Source organism: Myodes glareolus, chromosome 3 (genome assembly GCF_982192425.1).
Source record: "Myodes glareolus chromosome 3, mMyoGla1.1, whole genome shotgun sequence".
Taxonomy (NCBI): Eukaryota; Metazoa; Chordata; class Mammalia; order Rodentia; family Cricetidae; genus Myodes; species Myodes glareolus.
The window spans coordinates 127437826-127459498 of record NC_142028.1 but is presented as its reverse complement, the minus strand read 5'-3'; the positions used below and the strand labels follow the sequence as shown (position 1 = coordinate 127459498).

At 46.0% G+C, this 21673-nt stretch overlaps 1 protein-coding gene and 1 long non-coding RNA gene across 2 annotated transcripts; one reads left to right on the top strand and one right to left on the bottom strand.

The window, feature by feature from the left end:
• Nucleotides 1–4015: 4015 nt before the first annotated feature.
• LOC148122808 (uncharacterized) lies at nt 4016–7109 on the bottom strand. Its single transcript, XR_015737382.1, has 2 exons — nt 5525–7109; nt 4016–4493 (listed from the first exon to the last, which is right to left on the bottom strand). It is a non-coding gene; the product is annotated as an uncharacterized LOC148122808 (long non-coding RNA).
• A 748-nt stretch (nt 7110–7857) lies between these two features.
• Atp6v1g1 (ATPase H+ transporting V1 subunit G1) lies at nt 7858–14162 on the top strand. Its single transcript, XM_087904949.1, has 3 exons — nt 7858–8040; nt 12002–12102; nt 13420–14162. Exons 1-3 carry the CDS (start codon nt 7959–7961, stop codon nt 13591–13593), a joined length of 357 nt encoding a protein of 118 aa, XP_087761075.1. The 5' UTR covers nt 7858–7958; the 3' UTR covers nt 13594–14162.
• Nucleotides 14163–21673: the final 7511 nt, after the last annotated feature.

Genomic DNA, 21673 nt, shown 5'->3' with positions numbered 1-21673 from the left:
ATCAAAATTTCCTTCCTTTTTTTAAGGTTGATTAATATTCTGCTGTTAGCATATACCACATCTTGTTTATTCATGGGCCAGTTCCACTTCTTGGTTACAATCAACAATGATGCTGGTATCTGACCCAAGTCTGGCCATGTGTTAGTAGGGTCTTTGTTATCCAAGGGTAGTCTCTTTTCTTATTGTTTTGGTCAGATCATTCATGAACCTCAACTACCTGGGATTAGTTCTTGTGTGCACCTTCTTAAAATAGTTATGTTAGTTTTCTGCATGGTAAACCTACAGAAATTTAGATGTTCCCTATTAGCTGATACATAGAACAAAAGACTGAGGGGATGCACCATACATTCTGATGTTATTGTAGGTTTCCAGATATTCTTGGGTTTGTAAAGATTATTTAGCGAGTAATGACCTTGCCATTTTAGGTGGCAGCTCCTCTGTAGAAGTTAGAATCCTTGCACAAAGGAAGTATTTAAGAGTCACAAGTATGCAAGAATGAGGTAGGTGCCAGCATATAAGAGCCTTGTGACTCACTGGGCTCCCCAGTGTCACTATGTATCCCTGCCAAAATCTACAGCAAGATCACCGTCATCAATTGGGAAAACATGTCAAGGCACACAGATTCTCCAATGTGAGGCATGAGAGGCCTGGGCTTCAAGGTTCAACATGAAGGAACACTGTGACTCTTGGCATGCCTGTTGCAAGTACTTAGCTGGACTTGAGCAATGAGGGCTGTTAATATATCCAGGGCTGGCTTAGGTCGCAGCAACCTTCCTTTGCCCAGATTCCAGGAAGTATTGCCAGTGCAGAGCCCAGATTCCTCTGCTCCAGCCAGGCTTGGAGACCACTGATGCGGTACCAAGGAGGGCTTCCTAACTGCCCCAGCTATAACCCGGCTGGCATCTGAGGACTTCTCTGGAAGCATAGAGCTTCCCTCAGCCCTAAATGCTTTCTAGGGATGCTTCTTCTCTTCCTTAATGTCTCACTGCTAGATGGACAACGACAATCAGGCTTCAGTCATTTAAAAACCTAACTGGGGGCAGAGGGTGTTTGTTCCTGTGATATTCAGCAGGTTTCATGGACCCAGACGGTCTGGAGCAGAGTCGGGTAGGTACACACGCAGTCTCCCCAACCTGCTGCAGGTGGATTGACTGATCTCTGTGAGCTGACACTGTTGTGCATGTCTCCAACCATCAGAGTCACACAGGACCATTTCTGTGACTTTGCCCTCTAGGAGTGTAGTTGTTGGACTGTAGTTGTGTGTTTTTTCCTGTGGAAGTTTTCTGTTAAAGCTCACAGAGGACTCTGCTTCAGTGTCACTAGTCAGTGACCTCACGGACACAGAGAACCGTGAGGTCCTTCAATGCTTACTTGTCTGGTTTGTGCCCGGCTGTAGTTTAAATATCCATTTGTCGCAATGACTGACAGATTGAAACATCCCACACAGTAAATGAATGCTAGAAAGACTCAGGTGTCTCCTACTTAAAACTAATTCCCTCCCATGTATTCTTCCACCACCCTGTTGATGGGAGAGTTTCAGTGTTTTCCATATTTGCATTTGCTGTTGTCTTTTGGTATTTACTGTTGTCTGTTTCAGAGTTGCTTGTTAAGGATCTGCTTGCATTTCTACCAGTGACAGCCTGAGGTTGCAGTACATGATAACAGCATTACTAATTATTAAACGACCCTGCAAGATTAACAAAAGGGGAGGTATAGAAAGAGGTGACCTTGAGGTGAGTCAAGGAAGGGGATGCCAAGGGTAAAGCAGAAGGAGCAGCCGCTACCACAGCTGTGAGCAATTAGGACACTCGGTCCTGTAGTGCATACTCAGAAGTAAAACTGCTGGACCACGACGTAGTTTTAATTTTTTGCCTTAATATAATAATTATAGCACTTATATGCCAACCAGGGATGCTCAAGAGCTCTATTTTCCTCATACCCTTGTCCTCACTCTTTTCCTGTTTTGACAGTTTCCCACCCACCCAACAAGCATGAAATAGTAAAGCTAATTTTCGTTCTTTTGTGTGTTATTTTAGTTTAGTTTTGTGTGTAGATATTTTATCTTCACATCTCTGTGCAGCACCTGCATGCAATCCCCTGTGGTCAGAAGAGGATGTTGGATCCTCTGGAACTGGAATTGCAGATAGTCATTGGCTACCATATGTATGCTGCGAATTGAACCCAGGTCCTTTGCAAGAGCACTAAGTGTTTTTAACAACGAAGACATCTTTACAGCCCCTGGTAAGCCATTCATTTGTTTGCTTGTTTTCTTGAGATAGGGCTCCTCAGTGCAGTCCTGGCTGTCCAGGAACTCAGTATGCAGAGGTCTGGCGAGCATAGCAGAACTCAAGAGATCTGTTGTGGGAAGCCTCTTGTTTGTTTCCTGGCACTCAGACTCCAGAAATAATCACACAGAAACAATATTATTTGCAATACTCTTTGACCAATAGCTTAAACATATTTCTGGTTAGCTCTTACATCTTAATTTAACCCATCTCCATTAATCTGTGCATCACCATGAGATTGTGGCCGACAAGCAAGTTTTAGTGTGTCTGTCTCCAGTGGAGGCTCCATGCCTTCTTTCTCCCAGCATTCAGTTTAATTTTCCCCACCTAGCTAAGTTCTGCCCTGCTATAGATCCAAAGCAGTTTTATTCTTTAATGGTAATCACAGCATACAGAGGGGAATCCCACATCAGAGATCTACCAGCCTCTGCCTCTTGAGTGCTGGGATTATATGTTTGTGCCACCATGTTCAGTTTAGATCAGTGGTTCTTAACCTATGGGTCACAATCCCTTTGGGAACTGGAAAGTACAGATATTTACATTGTGATTCATAACAGTAGTGAAATTACAGTTAAGAAGTAGCAACACAAATAATCTTACACTTGTGGTGTCACCACAGTTTGCGGAATTCTACTAAAGGGTGGCGGTACTAGGAAGGCTAAGAGCCACTAGTTTAGTTCAGTTCTTTATTTAGTCTAATGCATCTCGAATCGTGCCAAATCTACTTGGAATCAATAAAGATTAATGAAAGTGTCATTTATTGTGTTGTTGTTTGTAGACAGACCTCTCTTTCCCACGTGGCCAGTTCCCAAATAACCACTCAGATGCTCGGAAAGTGGGTCGGGCTTGTTACTAGCTAGCTTTTCTTTCTTCTTTTTTTTTTCTTGTTTTTTGAGACAGGATTTCTCTGTGTATCTTTGGCTGCCCTGGAACTCTTTGAAGACCAGGCTGGCCTTGAACTCATGGAGATCCACTGTAGGTACCCAGGTTTCTTCCCCTTTAATTTGTGGCGATTTGCAGAGCCATTTTACCTCTGGCTCCCTGGCTCTTCTGCTCTTGCACCAGCCTGAGGGTTTAGCTTAGAAGGAACTTGACCCTCTTTTGTTATGGTAATTCCACCTGTAAACAAGGTTCCAGCCACAGGCCTCAGGCACCTGCCACTGCAGCTGCTCCTGGCCTTGGGCGCTGGGCACCTGTCATCCTCTTCCACTGCTCCTGATGGGAGGGGGCTTTGCCCTTTTGCCCCCTAGGCCCCTAGTATATATACCCGACCTGTGTTTAATAAAGTTGCCATTTACTCTTTGGTGAATGAGCAAGGTCTCTTTGTATCTGTGTGTTTCAACCCTTATACATTCTCGTGGGCTTGGTTCGGGAAAGCGCGCGCCTGTTCCAAGGTCTGGGTATTCACAGAAAAGTGCAGGCAACAATCCACCTGCCTCTGCCTCTGCTTCTTGAGTGCTGGGATTAAAGGCATGCACCACCACGGCCCAACTAACTCTTACATTGAAATTAACCCAAATTTTTTATCTATGCTTTGCCATGACTCGGTACCTTTTCTCAGTGCGGCACGGTTTCTCTCTGCGTCTGCTGGTGACTCCTCTGACTTTGTCCTAGTGTTATACTATATGATGGTGGACCCGGTCCCAGGAGGGGCAGCAGTGGGTCACCCCTCGGCGGGTGGCCTGAGGCCTCTGCGGGAGACAGAGAGATAGATAGCCATGCAGAGAGAGTTTGGATACAGAATTTATTTAGTGGATTATGGAGAGGAAGGGGAAGGGAAGAAGGGGGTTGGGAGAGAGAGAAAGAGAGAGAGAGAGAGAGAGAGAGAGAGAGAGAGAGAGAGAGAGAGAGAGAGAGAGAGATAGAGCACAAGTGAGCACTGGTGGGAGATCTACTTGTCTCAGCAGAAGGGAGAGGTTGGGAGTGGGCGTGGCTTGCCTCTTAAAGGGACAGGTTATCCAGGTGACAGATCAGGTCAGCAGATTACATTCCCATCTTTTTCTTATAATAAAAAGGCAGGAGTTAGGCATTGCAGATTGAAGGAATTGGGACGGCAGATTCTCAGTGTTTCTTCCTGCTTATTTGTGGGTGTTGAAGTCTTTCTTGGAGGGGCCTAAAATAGCTGGGCTCTGGTCACATTCTGGGGTACTTGATCGCTTTACTCCCATCCATGATTCGTGGTGTGGAACTGTCTGGTGTCTCTTGGACCTGGTGAAATGTTGGCCGAGCAGAGGACAAAGTTAAATTTAGGAAGGAAAAAAATTTAGGACCAGGGAATTGAGAAAGGTGTAGCTGACCTGTTTAGGGTGGATCCTACAATTCGACTCTCTGGAACTCACAAGAATTCTTTGAGTTTGTGAAGACATAAGTTTTAGACACATACATTGTATAGACAGCAGCATATTTATGTCAGAACTGTAACATGAGGGCCGGCTTGTTGGGGTTTCTGTCCTGCCCGTATCCCGCAGCCAGCAAGTCCCAAAGGAAATCACAGAGTCTACATTAGGTTATAAACTGATTGGCCCATTAGCTCAGTCTTCCTATTAACTAATCCTTACATCTTACAGTAACCCATAATTCTTGTCTGTGTTAGCCATGTGGCTCAGTACCTTTTTCAGCTGTCAGTTCACATGTTGCTTCTTCAGTGATCTGGGCAGGAATGGCGGAGGAAGCTGCCTGCTTCCCAGAATACTCTCATTCTCTTTGCTCAACCTCTACTTCCTGTCTGGTTTTCCCACCTATACTTCCTGCCTGGCCAATCAGCATTTATTTAAAATATGACTGACAGAATACAGACAATTCTTCCACACCACAAAACAACTGTGAGAGATGTTTTTGCACAATGAAAAGTATCTTTAAGCCTGAAAGGTAGCGTGAGAGAGAAATTTGATAACTGTATTTATCCTCACACCTTTATAACTTGCAGGTACACATTTTAATAACTTGCATTTTTGTATCTTCAGACTATGAAATTTGTTTGGTGAGGCTGTCTTTCTAAACTGATAAAACCTCTCAGCTGTCAAACTGCATCAGAGATCTTTGAGAAGGATAAAATTTTACTTGAGTTATTGGTTTAAAAAATGACAGAAGACTTTCTCTATTGGCTACCTGCAGCCACGCCTCAGCATCCTCGAGGGCAAGGGCATCAGGGCTGTATTTGTCTTCTGCTGTTAGAAGCAGGACCTGCCAGGCTCCGGAAGATCCTGCGGGTTAGAAAATCTATAGGAAGACAAACCTACCTTTGCCTGAACAGCTAGGCAAGTTGATTCCATAGGATTCTTTGTCCACATCTGGAGATCCTCAGTTTAGATGAAAGGCAGTTCTTCCCAACGGTTAGCGCTTTCACTTGATGAAGTGAATTGTGAATGGACATTGTTCTGTGCCCATTTGTCTTCTGTCTTCTTTGGAGGAAACAGAGTGCTGCTGCTAGGAGCCAACGTGTCTCTCTGTTATGAAAAGTCTTTTAATAATTAAACATTTAAATGCTATATTCCCCAAATCTCTGAGCAGTTGAGGGCTGTTTATTGGGTATAGATAAGTTATAACTACAGCACAGAATCTGTCTGGAGAGCTGGGTCCAAGCTTGACTGTACTGGCTGTCAACTTAACAGGCAATATTATATTTGTGAAAGATAAAGAAGAAAAACTGTTTGCAATAGAAGCTTAACGGTAGAACTCACAATAGTGGAGAACAGCTTATTTTTTTAATTTTTCTTTACTCTTTTTAATCTATGACTGTGTTGTCAGCTTAATATATTTTAAAGCAGGGTTGGATTACATACACAGTATTTTTGTAAGAGTTAAGAGTACATGCCAATTTAAAACGTGAGCCTTGCTGCTGTTTTCATAGTCCGGAATAGATACAATGAACAGACAATTATAACATTTAACAGTAAGTATATATACATTTACACAGAATTTAAGTTCCACATAAAGTTAAATGAAAAGTGAACGAGAGGAAGCTGGCTTTTTTTTTTTTTTTTTTTTTTTTAATGGGGAAAGCAGAGTCATTACAGGGGAGGAGATGCACTGCAGGTGGGTCTCTGTGTGTAAAGGGAACCCTGGCGGGCTCTTCCAAGGTGAACCATCATGCAAATACACCAAATGGCCCTCTCTGGCTAGGGGGGTACCTGAGAGTCTCTGGCTCCTCCCTTTGTTAAGCTCAAACAAAATGGCAGCAATCCTGGTTGCCCACGTGGTGTAGCTATTTACATTTAACTGTCTGCTGGTAGAAGTTGAAAATGTCAGCCTGTTTCCTACAAGTGAGGCAGAAATGACTGGCTCAGGCCGTTATCCATTTGTCCACAGGATAAAGGGGCTGAGAAAGAGCAGTCATAGGACAGGCACTAGGTTGGAACGGAACAGTGTCCCTAAAAGGATCCATAGATCCGAGGGGGCCTGCCTTACCCTCCCCCCCACTTCTCTCCTATCCCCTTCCCTTCTCCCTCCATAACCCACTAAATAAACTCTATACTCAAACTCTCTCTGCATGGCTATCTATCTGACTGTCTCCTGCTGAGGCCTCAAGACATCCGCCAGGGCACCCACTGCTGCCCCTTGTGGGACCCATCCCCCACCATATCTTTATAAATTATAATACCTAGCACAGCAAAAGGAAACAAAATAGAAAAGGATGGCCCAGAAGTCACAGGGGTGTTTGACTTCATGCTAAGACCCCATGAGAGTGAGTGTGCGCATGTGCATTTGCTAGAGTTGGAACCTGGAGCTTCAAACTTCACCCAAAAACTCTCAGGAAGTTTCCCTCCCTCCCTCCGTCTTTTCCAGCACTCAGGGGGCAGAGAGATGTGAGTAGAAATTGGCAGAAATTTTCCTAACTTTTTTCCCTCTCTCCTTCCTTCCTCCCTCCCTCCCTTCTTCCTTCCTTCCTCCCTCCCTCACCCCCCTCTGAACTTGCTAAGTAGACCAGGCTGGCCTTGAAACAGACCCCCCCCACCCCCCTACCCCCGCCTTTGGCGTCTGGGATTAAAGGCGTGCACCACCCCCACCCACCACTTTCTTTCTCTCTCTCTCTCTCTCTCTCTCTCTCTCTCTCTCTCTCCCTCCCTCTCCTCCCCCACCTCTCTCTCTCTCTCTCTCTCTCTTTCTTTCTTTTTTTTTTAAATTAAAAACATGGCCTCACTATGCAATCTAGTCAGGCCTTGAACTGAATCATGTTGCCTCAGCATCCTGAGTAAGGATGCGCTGGGTTTGCAGGTTGTACCCCTATTGCCAGCACTGTTTGCTAATAGGTTCTAAATTCTGAAGAAGTTCCAGAAAGGTGAGGAGTCTAGCTGAAGGGAAAGGAAATAACCACGTGGCAGGGCTGCCACATAGGGACAGTACCAGGCAAGCAACAACAACAACAACAAAAACAACAAAACCAGCCATCAACAGATAGTAGAAGGAAAAAGCAGCTGTCCTCCCCACCCCCTTTCAATGCACAGGCTCAGTGAACTGCCTAGCACTCTCCTGCTTCCGCCTTGCTCAGCCCCGCCCCACCTCCCGGGAGACACTGGACTCCTAGGCGGTCAGCCGCGGCGTCGGCGCGGGGCGGGGCTTCGGCGCGCTGCGCAGGCGCAGATCGTGGGCGGCGGGTCAGCTGACCCAGGGGCTTCCTTAGTGTGTTGAAGCTGTTGATTTAGGCCGTTCTTTCGGCCGAAGGTCCCCTCAGCGATGGCGAGTCAGTCGCAGGGCATCCAGCAGCTGCTGCAAGCCGAGAAGCGGGCGGCCGAGAAGGTGTCCGAGGCCCGCAAGCGTGAGCTCCGGGGCGGGGCGGGATCCCGGGCGGGAGACAGAGGTTAGGCCGCGGGCGGAGGCCAGAGACAGTGTCCGGGCCAGAAGGTGTCCGGGCGGCCCGGAAGACGCGAGGTGGGACCACACGCTGCCCGTGGAGACGGGAGTGGGTTTGCCCCCTTCTCCGGGTGGAGGGCGTGTTGCGGGCCACCCACCGAAACTCTTGCACCCACCTAATCTCTGCTCCAGGATTCGGCTCAATCGCGGGAGCCAGCGCCACAGTGGTCGAGTCTGAGAACCTAAATCATCCTGGCCCCCTCTCCCCTGTCTCTTTAAGCCATTTGTCAAGCCTCTCTGTCCAGACCCCGTTCCATCTCTTGCTTCAGCATCTTAGTTCAACCACCCGAGTTCATATAGCTGCCTAACTCGTTCATTTCTTTCTCTTTCTTGTTTTTCTTTTCTTTTTTTGCTGTTCCCCTGAAATAGGCTAGAGGAGTTCCCAGTTCATCTTCACATAGGCTGTCTCATGTTACAGTGGAGGAGGAGGAGGACATACCAACTAAACAGATGTGTGTAGGTAGTGAAAGGCCAGTGTTGAGAGGGGCAAGGCGGCCAGAAAAGTCATTTTACCTCACCGGTCTAACCGGAACTGAGGAGTGGAAGAAGCCAGTCTTATTCTGCAACCAGTGTTTTCACACCTGCTTAGAATGTGCATATAACTTCCCCAATACCCTTCCTTCCAGACAGTGCCATAGCGCCCACAGATTGGAGCTGGTATTTCATAACGAATTAAAGGAAGCGCTTCATTAAATCAGGCGTTTGTGTTTTTCCATGAGGGTGTTCCTGTGAGGCATTCTCTTCCAGCCGTACTGAATACCTTCAAGGCAGCTTCATTTGGGTTCCTGCAAGCCTTTGCACATTGTTCCCTCTGATTGGAAGTACCTTTCTCCGTGTTTCCCCCCACGTACCCAAATGGCCAGTCTTTTGGATCTCAGAATGTAGGCAGCTGTTCCCGGGCAGTCTCTCCTGCCTCAGACAAGGTTGGAAGTCCCTCCCCCTGGTTCTTATTTTTGACATAGTGTTACAGTAAATTTTTGGTTTACCTGGCCTTGTCTCTTAGACTAAGCTTTTGGAAACCGGAGACTTTGTCTCTGTAACTTTATCAGTTTTTCAAGGTAAGCAGGCAATATACTTATTTACTCCTATTTACAGGTGGGAAAAGCGTGACTCATTTGAGCAGACCCTAGAAAACAGTATGGGTTTTAGCGGCCTTTATCATACATGGAAGTTTTCTTAGTATAAAACTTGTATACATTTATGTGAGTGTGTGTGTTTATTTTGAGGTGGGCTATCCGAGCTCTGCCTGCCTCTGACCCCAGTGCTGGTGAAAGGCATGTGTCACCACGCCCACCCCAAGTAGACCTCACGTGTGGCTCTGGTAGGAGTTGTGCCCTCTATTTCCTGGGAGAAGTTTTCTGTGAGAGTGCAGGGGATGGTGAGCAGCCTTTTCTTTCGGGTGACTGGCAAGTCTGTCTCCATATTCTTGATCCAGAATTTCCAGAGTGACTTGTCAGTTTGTCCAGAGATGACTCAGCGGCCACAGCAGGTTGTGTGTGGAAGCATGTGAGACCTTTTGGAGGAGGCACAAGAACAGATACGTGCACTGGTGGGAAGGACTGACTTTCTAGGTTTCCAGCCTTCTTGTGTGAGTCAGCTAGCTGTCATTTGCTGGAGGAGTTTGTTTTGAAGGGGTTATCTTACAGTTAACTCACAGTATAAGACTTTCAGTAGCTGAGAAGAGAGGTGTTGAAAAGAGCTAAAATTTGAAAACTATCCCTTCTTGATTTGTGAGCACATTTGACTCAGTTAAGAGCTGGGAAGGAACGGTGTATGGTGTAAAATAATCAAGCCTACGTTACTCATGAGATCTTTACTTTGGGACTTTGAGAGTAAAAATGTTCCATGATTTCATTGGTGTGAAACAAAAACCCTGGTTCCCATTTAGAAGGTCTGAGAAAGAATGATTTAAAAGAAATCTTGGGGGCCGATGATCATAACTGTAAGGCAGGCTGATCCCAAACAGGAGGACCCCCAACTTGGGCCCAACACTGGCTATAAAAACCCAAAAGCGGAGTGGGGGACCTCTGGGAATTGAAGTGTGGTGAACTTGCATAGTGTGTAGACTTCCTGGTTCAATGGAATGTGTATTTGTATGATCTACTGGTATTGATTTTTCAGAAGTCTGTCAATACAACTTTGAAGATATTTGCCAAAAGGCAGTGGTTGTCTTGTTGTAGTGACTGGTTCAGGGAGCTGTGGAAGTTGGAAATGATGAGTTATGAAATTACCTTGCAGTTTCTGCATAATGGTTGGGCCATGGATGTCTTTGATAGAGTCTTGATTTGGGAAAGGTCTTCAGCTTTAAATGTAGCCCATGTAGCTGATGGGGGAGAACAGGAGAAGAGAGCTGAAATAAGTACTGTATTTAAGTGTAGAGTTGCAGAAATAATCCTTGGGGAGTGTAGGGAAAGACTGTTTCAGACTTGTCAGACAGTGCTGATGTCACAGAGTCAATCATTACAGGTCCAGAATTCTCCTGATTCTGTCCACTTGTGTAGAGTGGACCTTAGACAGTTGATAATACAGTGATCTCTAACAACGCTTGATTTTTACAAAGATGCATGCTGTCTTTCGCTATACATCACTTAACCTATTTAAGCTAATTTAGAATTCTCTGTTGGTGAAACTTGGCACGGTGGCATACACCTGTAGTCCTAGCGCATGGGAGACAGAGGCAGGCAGATCTCTGTGAGTTCCAGGCCCACCTGGTCTGTGAATAGTGAATTTCAGGACATCCACGGCTACACAGATCTCTCTCTCTCTCTCTCTCTCTCTCTCTCTCTCTCTCTCTCTCTCTCCTAGATTTCAAAGCAGAGACTGTTGACTCTTGGCTGAATTTATATTCTGACAACTTGGAGACTTTGCAAATTCATGTTAAACTGCTGTCTTTCAGAGACCCGAACCCCTGCTTCTCTTCCTTCCCAGCTGTGTGTGTGTGTGTGTGTGTGTGTGCGCGCGCACGCGCGCGCGCGCTCTGACATAGCACTTAGCATTTTCCCCAGTTCCCTGTTCTCTTCCCTCCCAGCTGTGTGTGTGTGTGTGTGCGCGTGTGTGTGCTCTGACATAGCACTTAGCATTCTCCCCAGTCCTGGCTTTGCCTCTGCCACAGCCCTGGTGACTGTTTCCAGTATTACGTCATCTCTTTCCTCAGCTACATTTAGGTGATGTTCCCTGAGCGCGTTAGTTTCCAGCAGACTCCTAAGACCTGCAGTTGTTCAGTGACACAGCTAGCTGTTGACTATTGGGATGAGGAAGAGCTCCCCAGACGGCTGTCACCCATCTTATGTTACCAGGTTGTTAAGAGTTGAGATTGAGAGACTGTGCTGTGACATTCCACAGCATGTCTTTGTTTTCACAGGTTCCCTTTGGAGTGTGAGTGCAGTTCTGGGTATTGAACTGAGGTCTTCATGCACTGCTCACAACTCTAAAGAGCGTTCCTGTGCTGTCTCCGCTTCCAGGCTGGAGGCAGAACCTACGTTGTAATTTAGATCTATATTCCCTCTTTCCTGTCTGTCTCTCGGGTGTTGTTTTTTATTATTATTATTATTATTATTATTATTATTATTATTATTATTATTACTTATCTATGTATGATCTATCTATCTATCTATCTATCATCTATCTATTTCTATATTTATTTTGAGACAGGTTTTCTCTATGCAACAGCTCTGGCTGTCCTGGAACTTGCTTTGTAGACCAGGCTGGCCTTGAACTCACAGTGATCCACCTGAGTGTGAGTGCTGGGATTAACAGTGCACATCACCACTGCCTAACATTATTTTCATCATGCTAAGATTCATGAGCAGCATCTACTTGCTGTTCTGCTTTGAAATACTTCCCTATGTCTTTCTCTTTAAAAACAGGAAAGAACCGGAGGCTGAAGCAGGCCAAAGAAGAAGCCCAGGCTGAGATTGAACAGTATCGCCTACAGAGGGAGAAGGAGTTCAAGGCCAAGGAAGCTGCGGTGGGCCTCTGTTTCTTTTCATTATTGACTTAATTTTTTATGTAGATCTGTAAATACTCAGCATAGGTTTTGAGGGGTTTTGGTGGTACCGGGGATTGCATCCTTGGCCTTTACCTGCTGTACCGTTCTCTGCCACCTGTCCACATCCCTGTTTATTGTGTGCTTTGTTTGATACTCAGCTTGTCTCTTGAGATGGTTACTTTTATTTACTGTATCAGAGTTTAGTCTTCATTTATTTTGTTGTTTAGCAATCTTTTAGGGAAAGACAGAAACTGGTAGGTTCTGATCCTGCCTTCATGGAGTTTAGCTTACATTAAGTCCTACAAACCTACAGCTCTGAAGACTGCTGTGACAGTCTAAATGTGAATAAAATGGAACCTGCCCCTCAGTAAAGAGCCGAGTTTATCACTGTGGTAGGCAACTGTGGTGCATAAAATGATGCACAGAGAGATCTTGGGAACAAAGGATGCAGACGAATTTGTAGAAGGGGGAGGGAATGGAGCTGGTGGTGTTCCATACAGTTAACAGTGGTTTGCAGTTCATTGACTTAGTTAAAAACTCATGTGAAAGATTGAGTTTGCCCTCATCCAGGTGTTGGGGTGACTACTCTGAGCTCTTCTCATTCCTGTCTTTACGTTTCTGTGCTTCATTCTCAAGCCCTACTCGGTGCTCTCCAAGGTCCAGTTACCATGGGCACCTATGCCTGCTTCTTAGCGTTAAGTAACACAGGCTTCCATTTTCTTTGCCCTTGGCAATCACAAAGAGCATTAAAGTATGCAGTGTTCCTCTTGGCAGATTGGTACTATAAAGTGTTACACCGCACGGTAAATTCTCTGTGTCAGAGCAGCCTTCCACGTGCAGCACAGTTGCTTGTGGGATACTGTCAGTGAGGTTATGAAACACTGCATTTCTAGTGTAATCAGTTTCAGTTGTTGAGGTTCGTGTGTACACTTGGCTGTTTGCAGCACTACTGTTGCTCCCGCTGGACACTGAACTGTGTGAATCCCTGCCTCTGTATGTAGCTGGGATCACAGTGTGCACACTGTGGATGGTGCCATAGTTGTCGACTCTTTAGGTTGGTTCCAGTCTTTACTAAGGCCGTGGACTAGACCTTGGAACACTGTGGATAGCAGTGAGCTCTGCTGGAGTGCCTGGTTTGTCACATAGCTTTGCTCACAGATTATTTTGCCTGCCATCGAAATACTGCCTTCTTGTTAAGAAACTGGGGCTTTTCCATAAGCCAGAAGGTTGCTTGTTAAGTGGCTCAAGCACAGAATCTTCCTGATGTCCCCTTGTATCCCATCTCCTCTGCTGCAGGCACTGGGGTCCCACGGCAGTTGTAGCAGTGAGGTGGAGAAGGAGACCCAGGAGAAGATGACCGTCCTCCAGAACTACTTCCAGCAGAACCGGGATGAAGTCCTTGATAACCTCTTGGCCTTCGTGTGTGACATCCGGCCAGAAATCCATGAAAATTACCGCATAAACGGATAGGCGGTGGAGGCACCTGCTCTGTGGTGCATGGGAGATGCCCTCACAGAAGAGGAAAATCTCCCCAGAGCTGAGTTCTGTTCTGGAAGGCATTAAATTATTTCTCTATGCTGTTGTAGCTCCCTTCACTTTTTGAGAGTATCAAATCTAGCTTTTTGTACAACTTAGTAAGTACCTGAAGTTTCTTCTTTTTATGTGTGTCTTTAAGGAGTATATGTTTCCTGTGTGTTAGTGCAAGCAGCAGGTATCACTGTTGATTTATCTTTTATTAGTCTAGTAGAAAAAAAATCAGTTCTTTGAAGAAAGAAAGGGAGTAAATTGTTCCCTTCTACTTTCTTAAAGGTCAGGGGCGTTCTCTATGAAAAAGTAGTAAATAGCATTTGTAACTCCCGTGAAGCAGCGGCCAGCCTTACAGCAGTCCGTTCTGGCTAATTTAGGACAGTGAATAGCTTGTTCAGGTTGCTATTAGTGTAGCTTAACCCAAATTACTAGATGCTAGGACTCAAGAATGTCTTACGTGTTATTTGGTTTGCTTGCAATCATTTAAAAGTAAAACTTTGTCTTGCCTTTCATCCCTCTGGCTCCTCTTTTTGATAATGCAAAGTGCATCTTGACTGGATGTTGAATAGAATTTCATTTAGGACTCAACATTTGTTGGATTTGTATACCTTACTAGTAAATACTCATTTACTAAACGTTCATTTTATTCAGAAGGAATTGCTTGTGGTTTCATCATCTGCTCTTTAAAAAGCAGCAAACAACTAAAGAGCTTGTAGTTTGCCTTTTGTCTAGAGCAGTAGTTGAGAACCACCTTTGGGTGTCAAATGACCCTTTTACAGTGTTGCGTATCAGATATCCTGCATATCAGTCAGATACCTACATTAAGATTTGTAACAGTAGCATAATTATAGTTACGAAGTAGCAATGAAAATAATTTCATGGTTGAGGGCTACCACAAGGGCCGCAGCATCAGGAAGAGTGAGAGCCACTGCTCTAGAGGGCTTGTGTCAGACAGCCTTGGGCAAATAAGTGTACCTCTCTGGTGAGAAAAATGAGTGTGTCTAACTTGACTGGCCTGGTGGCCCTCTTGAGGCTAACAGTCTCCTTGATTGCAGAGTAATTTGTGGTGGGTAAAACCAGTCAAAAGATGGCAAGGGCAGTCTGAGCTAGTAAGCACATAGTTTTCTGTGCCTCTGGGTTGTTTGCTCTTAGGCCACTTCTGGTCTCTGGTCACTATTCTGTGTGTGTGTGTGTGTGTGTGTGTGTGTGTGTGTGTGTGTGTGTGTGTGTGTGTTTTAACTAGTTGAAGGCCCTGGATTTACTGTCTCCGCTTTCCCATTGCCCTGCTAAAACACTTGCGGCTTGCCCCCTGCCCTGGAGCTGCTTGTCTGTTGTCTGGCTCAGCTGTGCAGATGGAGAACGTGGGCTGCTCCTTGATTAAGGTGTTGGTCTCTCCCGCTTGCACCACTTTCCTGTCTTGCAGCTTCACAGGGGCATGATTTGCTGCTCTGCCTTTGCCCAAGGGTTGGTTCTTGGTCTCTGCATTTCTTTAGTGAGACCATACCGTTTCCCAGCTTTACCACCCACATTGTTTCCTCCATCTCATCTCTTCCAGACAGTCATCAAATTGCTTGTTTGGACTTTTTTTCTATCTGTAGAGTCACAATTTCTCTCCTTTTTAATATATTCCAATGCACCATTTTAAGACTTCAGTCTCAATCTGCTAAGTGTAAAGGTTTCTAACTTCTACCTTGTTGCCACCTTTGCTTCTCTGATACTGGAGGAACATGCAACAGCATTGTCCTCACTGGTTTAGACCTGTGTGCTGTGGTCTGGGGAGCACTAGATAAGCACTCATAACACTGAGCTACATTCTCAGCCTTGGGTGGCCTAGAACTTGTTATGTAGACTCTTGTCTCTGCCTTCCCAGTGCTGATTACTCTAAACTCAGCCTTTACGCTCTTAACCTTGCTGCCCAGTATGTTTATCCTGTATTACTGAAATTACACTCCAAGCCAAGCAGCTCTGACGGGTTGATGGCACAGAATCCAATAGACTGTAACATTTCAAAAGAGGAGTGGAGTCAGTGGTCAGGCAAGAGGCACAGGTGAACATGAGCAGGCGAGGGTTTGGTGATGTCAGGGGGAGTTACCTAAGTGCTTTGAAGAATGTCTGTGGAGAGAGATGACACGGTTGATGGAGCATGGTTTGGGATGCTTCAGTGCTCGTGAGGAAAGGAGGAGAGCAAGGTGACAGATGGTATTTTGGGAGAAGTGGTATTCCTGAGGGGTCTAGAGGTTTTGATGTCAAGGGAGTGGGATTTCCTCCAGTCCTCAATCCGGGTTGATGTTCCCAGGCAATTTGGAGGTGCTTGGTTTTCTCCCAGGCAAGTTGAATCAAGGGTGGGGCCAGAAGTGAGCTTGCTTGAAAGCTCTAGCTTTAGGAAAATAAAAGGGAAAAAGGCTTCTGCTGCAGAGATTCACAGTGTTGTGTGGGATTTGTCCCCATTTGAGCATAAAAATAATGAAATATGGATGTGTATGTATAGACACATAATGTGTATGTAAATCTGGATAAAGAAACACTGACTTGGAAGAGATACCTGGTTTGGCTTCAACAGGAGGAGTTTTCCTTGGGTTGGTGTAACATTTTATTTTTTATTAGAGGAGTGTTGAGCAATGTCCTGGTCTCCACCCATGAGATGATTCTAATGCTTCCTCATTAGTGATAAGCAAAAATGTGTCTGGACATTGCCATAACTCCTAGGTGCCAGAATTATCCCCAGATCAGAACTGTTGTTCTACAGTAACAAGAAAAGAATTATTAAAAATACATCAAACACTACATATGGTGCCTGGACCATTCTAGGTGCTCAGCAAATGTTCCCTGTTTCTGAAATACAGCAAAGACCTACTTCTTAAAAGTTTGATACAAGTTGAGTTTCTTAGGGGCAGCTGTTAGACATGTGGTGAGTGGGTGTTGAGGCTGTTCTACTGTGTACCTTCACCTCAGCGCAGCCTGCACCATTAAAGAGGTAGAAGAGAGAGGAATGCAAGAGCCAGTTCTTAGCTTCAGTCCTTAGATAACACCTGTACCTGTTTCTCAGTGACCCAGCATATCTGCAGGGGACTGAGGAATGAGGGAGCTGTGGACAGGGAGCTGTGTCTGGTATAGTTGATAGAGAGACTGCTTGTTTGTTTCCCAGCTGCCCAGACCTGAAATATCACACAGAAACTGTATTAAGTACAATACTGTTTTTCCAATGACTCTAACTTATTCCTATTTAGCTCTTACATCTTGAATTAACACATTTCTATCGTTTTATATTTAACCATGAGGCTCGGGTTTACCGGTGAGGTTCTGGCTTGCAGCTGGAGTCTGTCTTCTTCGACAGCTACATGGCATCTCCTAGACTCCACCTACGCGCGCGCTTGCGCGCGCGCGCGCGCGCTCTCTCGCTCGCGCTCTCTCTCTCTCTCTCTCTCTCTCTCTCTCTCTCTCTCTCTCTCTCTCTCTACCAGCCTGGCTATATTCTGTATTTACCAGTGGTATTCACAGCATACTGAGGGGAAGGAATCCCACATTAGTTGATGATGACAGGTTTCTCCATGTTAACCTATGCATTAAGAATGTTTGCTTATATATTAACCAATACTTTTTAACGTTTTTAAAAAAGTATTTAAAAAACATGTTCACATTTGGTGCCAGGTACCCACAAAGCCTAGAAGAGGGAGTCAGTCTGCCATTTAGGTGCCGGGAATGGAGCCTTGGTCCTCTGGAAGAGCAGCAGTCCCTGAACCCCTGGGCTGTCTCCAGCCCCAGTGCTCTGAACCACTCTGCTGGGCTGTCTCCAGCCCCAGTGCTCTGAACTGAGCTGTCTCTCCAGTCCTTAACCAATTGACTGCTTGGCAACTTTTACCAGATTTTAGGTATGGGCATTAAGGAACCAGGCAAGGGTTTATGTGGTAGAGCCAAGATCTTCAGTGCCTTTAAGCATCTTTGCCTTTAACTCTTGTTAGTCTCTGCTGAGCTTTCTGTGTGTCTTGTTATGGTATGTATCTTTGTGTCTTTGTGTGCATCCTCTCCATTCTCCCCCCACATGTTGTTCATCAGTTCCTCTGAGTAGTTACACAGTTTCCTAGAAAGGATGTCCCAATTACTTGTTACAAACATGAGAGCATTCTGTTTGATGCCACAGTCTCTTATGGAAGGCATAAAATAGCTTACAGTCACATTGTGTAATCTTGTGGGTAATCTTGACAGTTTCCTGAATGGCCACTCACTTGGATTGGTGGAAACTCAAGAGAGAAGTAATTTACACTCATATATCCTAATCACTGCAAGCAACAAGTGGGAAGGCTCATTCTGTTGAGGCCTTTAGATCCTGCAGGTTAGAGGTGTGATCCTACCTCCATGCATGAGAAAAGCCAGGCCCAGAGGCTTGTAGGATGTCAGAGGTCACAGAACAAGGAAGGGACTGAGCCAGGTCCGAGCAGCACTGAGTACTGCAAGTCAGACTGCCAAGCTCCATGGCATGCTTCTTTTGTGTTCTGTTGTCTCCACTTACCTGCCCCTAGGCCAGGGAAGCAAAGTCTGCAATGCAGTCTGCATTTCTGGGCACATTCAGCCTGTCTCCACTCAAGATGATTAATGGTACCAGAAGTCAACTGAAGCTGTCCTTACAAAGGTTGGCGCTCTGATGAGTTTTGCATGCCTCTCATTTTTCACATCGTCCCCCGCTCCCACCCTTAGGAGCAATGTGGCAGATGCCAAGATATTTTTTTCCACGTCAGTTTATCTCCCATCACTTCAGTGGCTCTGGAGTTACTGCAAAAGCTTGTGTACCACCAAGCAGTTCTAGCTTTGCTCTGTGTCTTCTTCCTGTGCAGACTGGCAGCTGGGCAGTCTTTATGGAAAGATTTGGCTGGTGACTTTGGGAGAAGATACTGATTTCTCTGGCTCATAATGTCAAGTGGTGCTGACTAGCTCCTGTATCAAGAGTGAACTTAATGACACGCTTACTGCTGGGGGCCACCCACCTCCACCTTTTTCTACTCGGAATAAGAGTGGCAGCATTCTGACCATTTCAGAAGAGAAGCCGGGCTGATTACACAGAGCCCACAAAGGGGCTTCTTGTCATCTTCTGTGGTTTTTAAGGATGAAAAGAGTCACACATACTAGTTGAACCCTCTGCTCAGCCATGTAGGAGTTCTGTGTCTCCACTCCATTTGTCCCTAGTACCTACCGCTGGCTCTTGGCATTCTGCAGCTCTTGTACCCAGGGGGGATTGTTGTCTTTCCTGACAGGAACTCAGCAGTTTTTCTTCAGGTTTTGACCCATTTTCTGAGCACACTTGACAAGGACTCTGCCTGCTGCCACCCCATGTCATCTCGCAGTGGAGTTCATTAGGTCAAGCCACCTCCAGGAGTTGGAAGAGGTATCATGGAGCCTCTAGCAGTGGCATCTTCTATAAGAAACACTTTTGTAAATGCTCGAATAGTACATTTATATCAGGATTAATAGTAATTCAGGGTGCTGATATACATGCTCCTGCAGAGTAATTTTTTTATTGTGTAAATGAGGAGACAGGCTCAGAGAAATTAATTAGAAACTTAATTAGTGGCAATGCTGCATTTGAATCTGTGACTCTTGGACTTCTAGCCTGAGCTGCTGTGTGGTCGCCCCATGGCAGTGTCTAAAGCAGCATTTCCAACATCAGCTACGACATCAGTGTGTGTCTTCAGCAGGCCAAGTCCAAAAACCAAGATGGAGTGTTTTACCTTTTGCTTTTCAAGTGCTCTCCCGGTGGTTCTGCTGCTCCCTCCAGTCCCATCTGCTGCTACATTCCAGCTTCTGCCATTCTGGGAGAAGTTTGTTGTTTTACTTCATGTACAATTCATTGGCTGCTGGGCCCTTGCAAACAGCAGTATGGAGTAGCTGCCTGAGTAAGGGTGTCTTTGGCTGGGGTTTGTGGTTGATTGACTTACCTGTAGTTGAGGCTTCATCTGTCCAATCACTACTTCAGATGTACTTAACAAAGGCTGTGGCTGGGCCCTGGGCAGCTATGAGCACAAACAGGAATAGGACCTGAAGGTTTGTGCTCTGGTGGAAAGAATGAGGCAGTGTCCATACTGGGTGATAGGTGTAATAGTAAGTTAAACATGAGCCATCAAGAAGGGGATAGCCCTCGGCCTAGGATAGGATAGGGCTTTCAGAACAAGGACCCTGCCAGTCAAGACCAAGAATGAGCCTGTCAGATGAGGATGGGTTTGGCACAAATCTTCCCAGTGAAGAGGAAAGACCCGCGAACGGGCCAGTCCGGTGAGAAGCATGGGTTTTGGTCTTCCAGATAAAGAGAGAACCACTTCCAGACCTGAGGCAACCACTGAGACCTGGAAGTGAAAGAATTGGGCACAGGAGGAACTGAGAACAGCTCTATTTATGGAGCTTGGGGCTTGGGGAGAGGGCAATGATTCATGCGGGGTAGGCTGCAGGTGGTGTAACTGAAGTCACCACAAAGGTCCCTGAGGCGCCAGCCATCCAGCTGTCATTACTAAAGTCAGCTCTGCAGTACACTTCCCTGAGTTGATGGTCCTTTCCTCCATGCCCAGGGTTCAGGTATGCTGTCAGAACACTGTAAGCATCCAGTGTTTGGTTCTTGACATCTTCCACGTCAGCAGGTGTCACTGAATGAGAGAACAGAGCATCAAAGCTCAGGCTGCTACTTCCCCTAACCTTGTCGGTAACTTCCGAGTTCCATCTCTGTACCTATGGGAGGCTGCTGTGCCAACAGGAAACTTTGTGCTGGAGCATGGACAAGAAAGGGTGGTGGAAAGGGCAGACGAGCCGTCTCTGTTGTCATGGAGGTCGTAGGCCTTGCTCCAGAGCAGGGTTAGAGACCTGGGCTAGACCACAGCTTGCTGCATGTTCCCTTTCAGTAGTCAGCATTTTGTTTAGAAGTTTCAGTACCCCTTGGGTCTCTTTTTTCCCAGACCTCTAAATTACTATTATCAAATTGATCATACTATATTGGACCCTTCTACGAACTATTCTCTACAATGCTGGCACTGAGCAGGTACTCAGTATTGATTTGCTCACAAAGAAATTCATTTTTAATAGCCTGACACCCTGATCTAACTCACCTGTCTCCCTGGGTACCCACATGGGATGTTACTTGGATTTTCAATTCGTTCTTGCTGCTCCAAACACCCTTCCTTTGGGTATGCAGCCATGTAAGTCCTGTGGTCCGAAAGTCCTCAAGAGATTGAAAACAAAATGTGATCGTGTGCCTGTGCAAGATCACTTGTATGGAGAAAGCAAGGGTAGGAACCACATATGCATCCATCATAGGGGAGAAACAAGGCAAGGAGAGGCCATTTTTACAAAGTACAGAAGCTTATGATTCCCTTAAGAAATGAGGCCATTGTAGCAGGAGCTAAGTATTCAGGCTCTTTGTTGAAAGACTAGGTAAGGTGGCCAATAGAATAGATCTGTTCTTTTTAAATAAGCACATACTGCAAAGAAAAAGTACGTGCGGTTAGCCTGGTGTCACCCCTATTGTCAGAACAACAAACCAAGGTGAATCCAAGACCAGGGATTCCCTTGGAAAGGTCATCATAGAGCCTCATAAATCTCCAAGAGTAGGGTGAACAAGTTTGAGTTTGAACATCTCACACATTATTTCATTAAAAATAACACAATTTCATGGCACAGTCATAACTAAACATTTTTAAAAGAAAACGCAGACAAAGTTTAATTTATCGGAAGGGCAAATGGAGACTACCAGCCCTTAGGCCGTCTCCTCCCACCAACGCTCTCAGTACTGCACACCGTTTTTCAATAACAACAAGCCCAGAAGAAACTTCTGGTCCCGAGTGTGCCTCATGCACCGGACCCTGTGACTCTCGGTCACTGGGGATCGGCCTCCTCGCCCGCCCCGCCGCTCTTTCCCTGCGGGGACGAGCCCAGATCCCAAGCACGTGGCGGGCGCGGGGCCCCTTCCGGTGCCCTAGGGGAGTGCGGCTGATGAAACGCTCCCGGCTAGGCCCGGGAGACGCGGTAGCCGGGCGGCTCGACGGAGAAG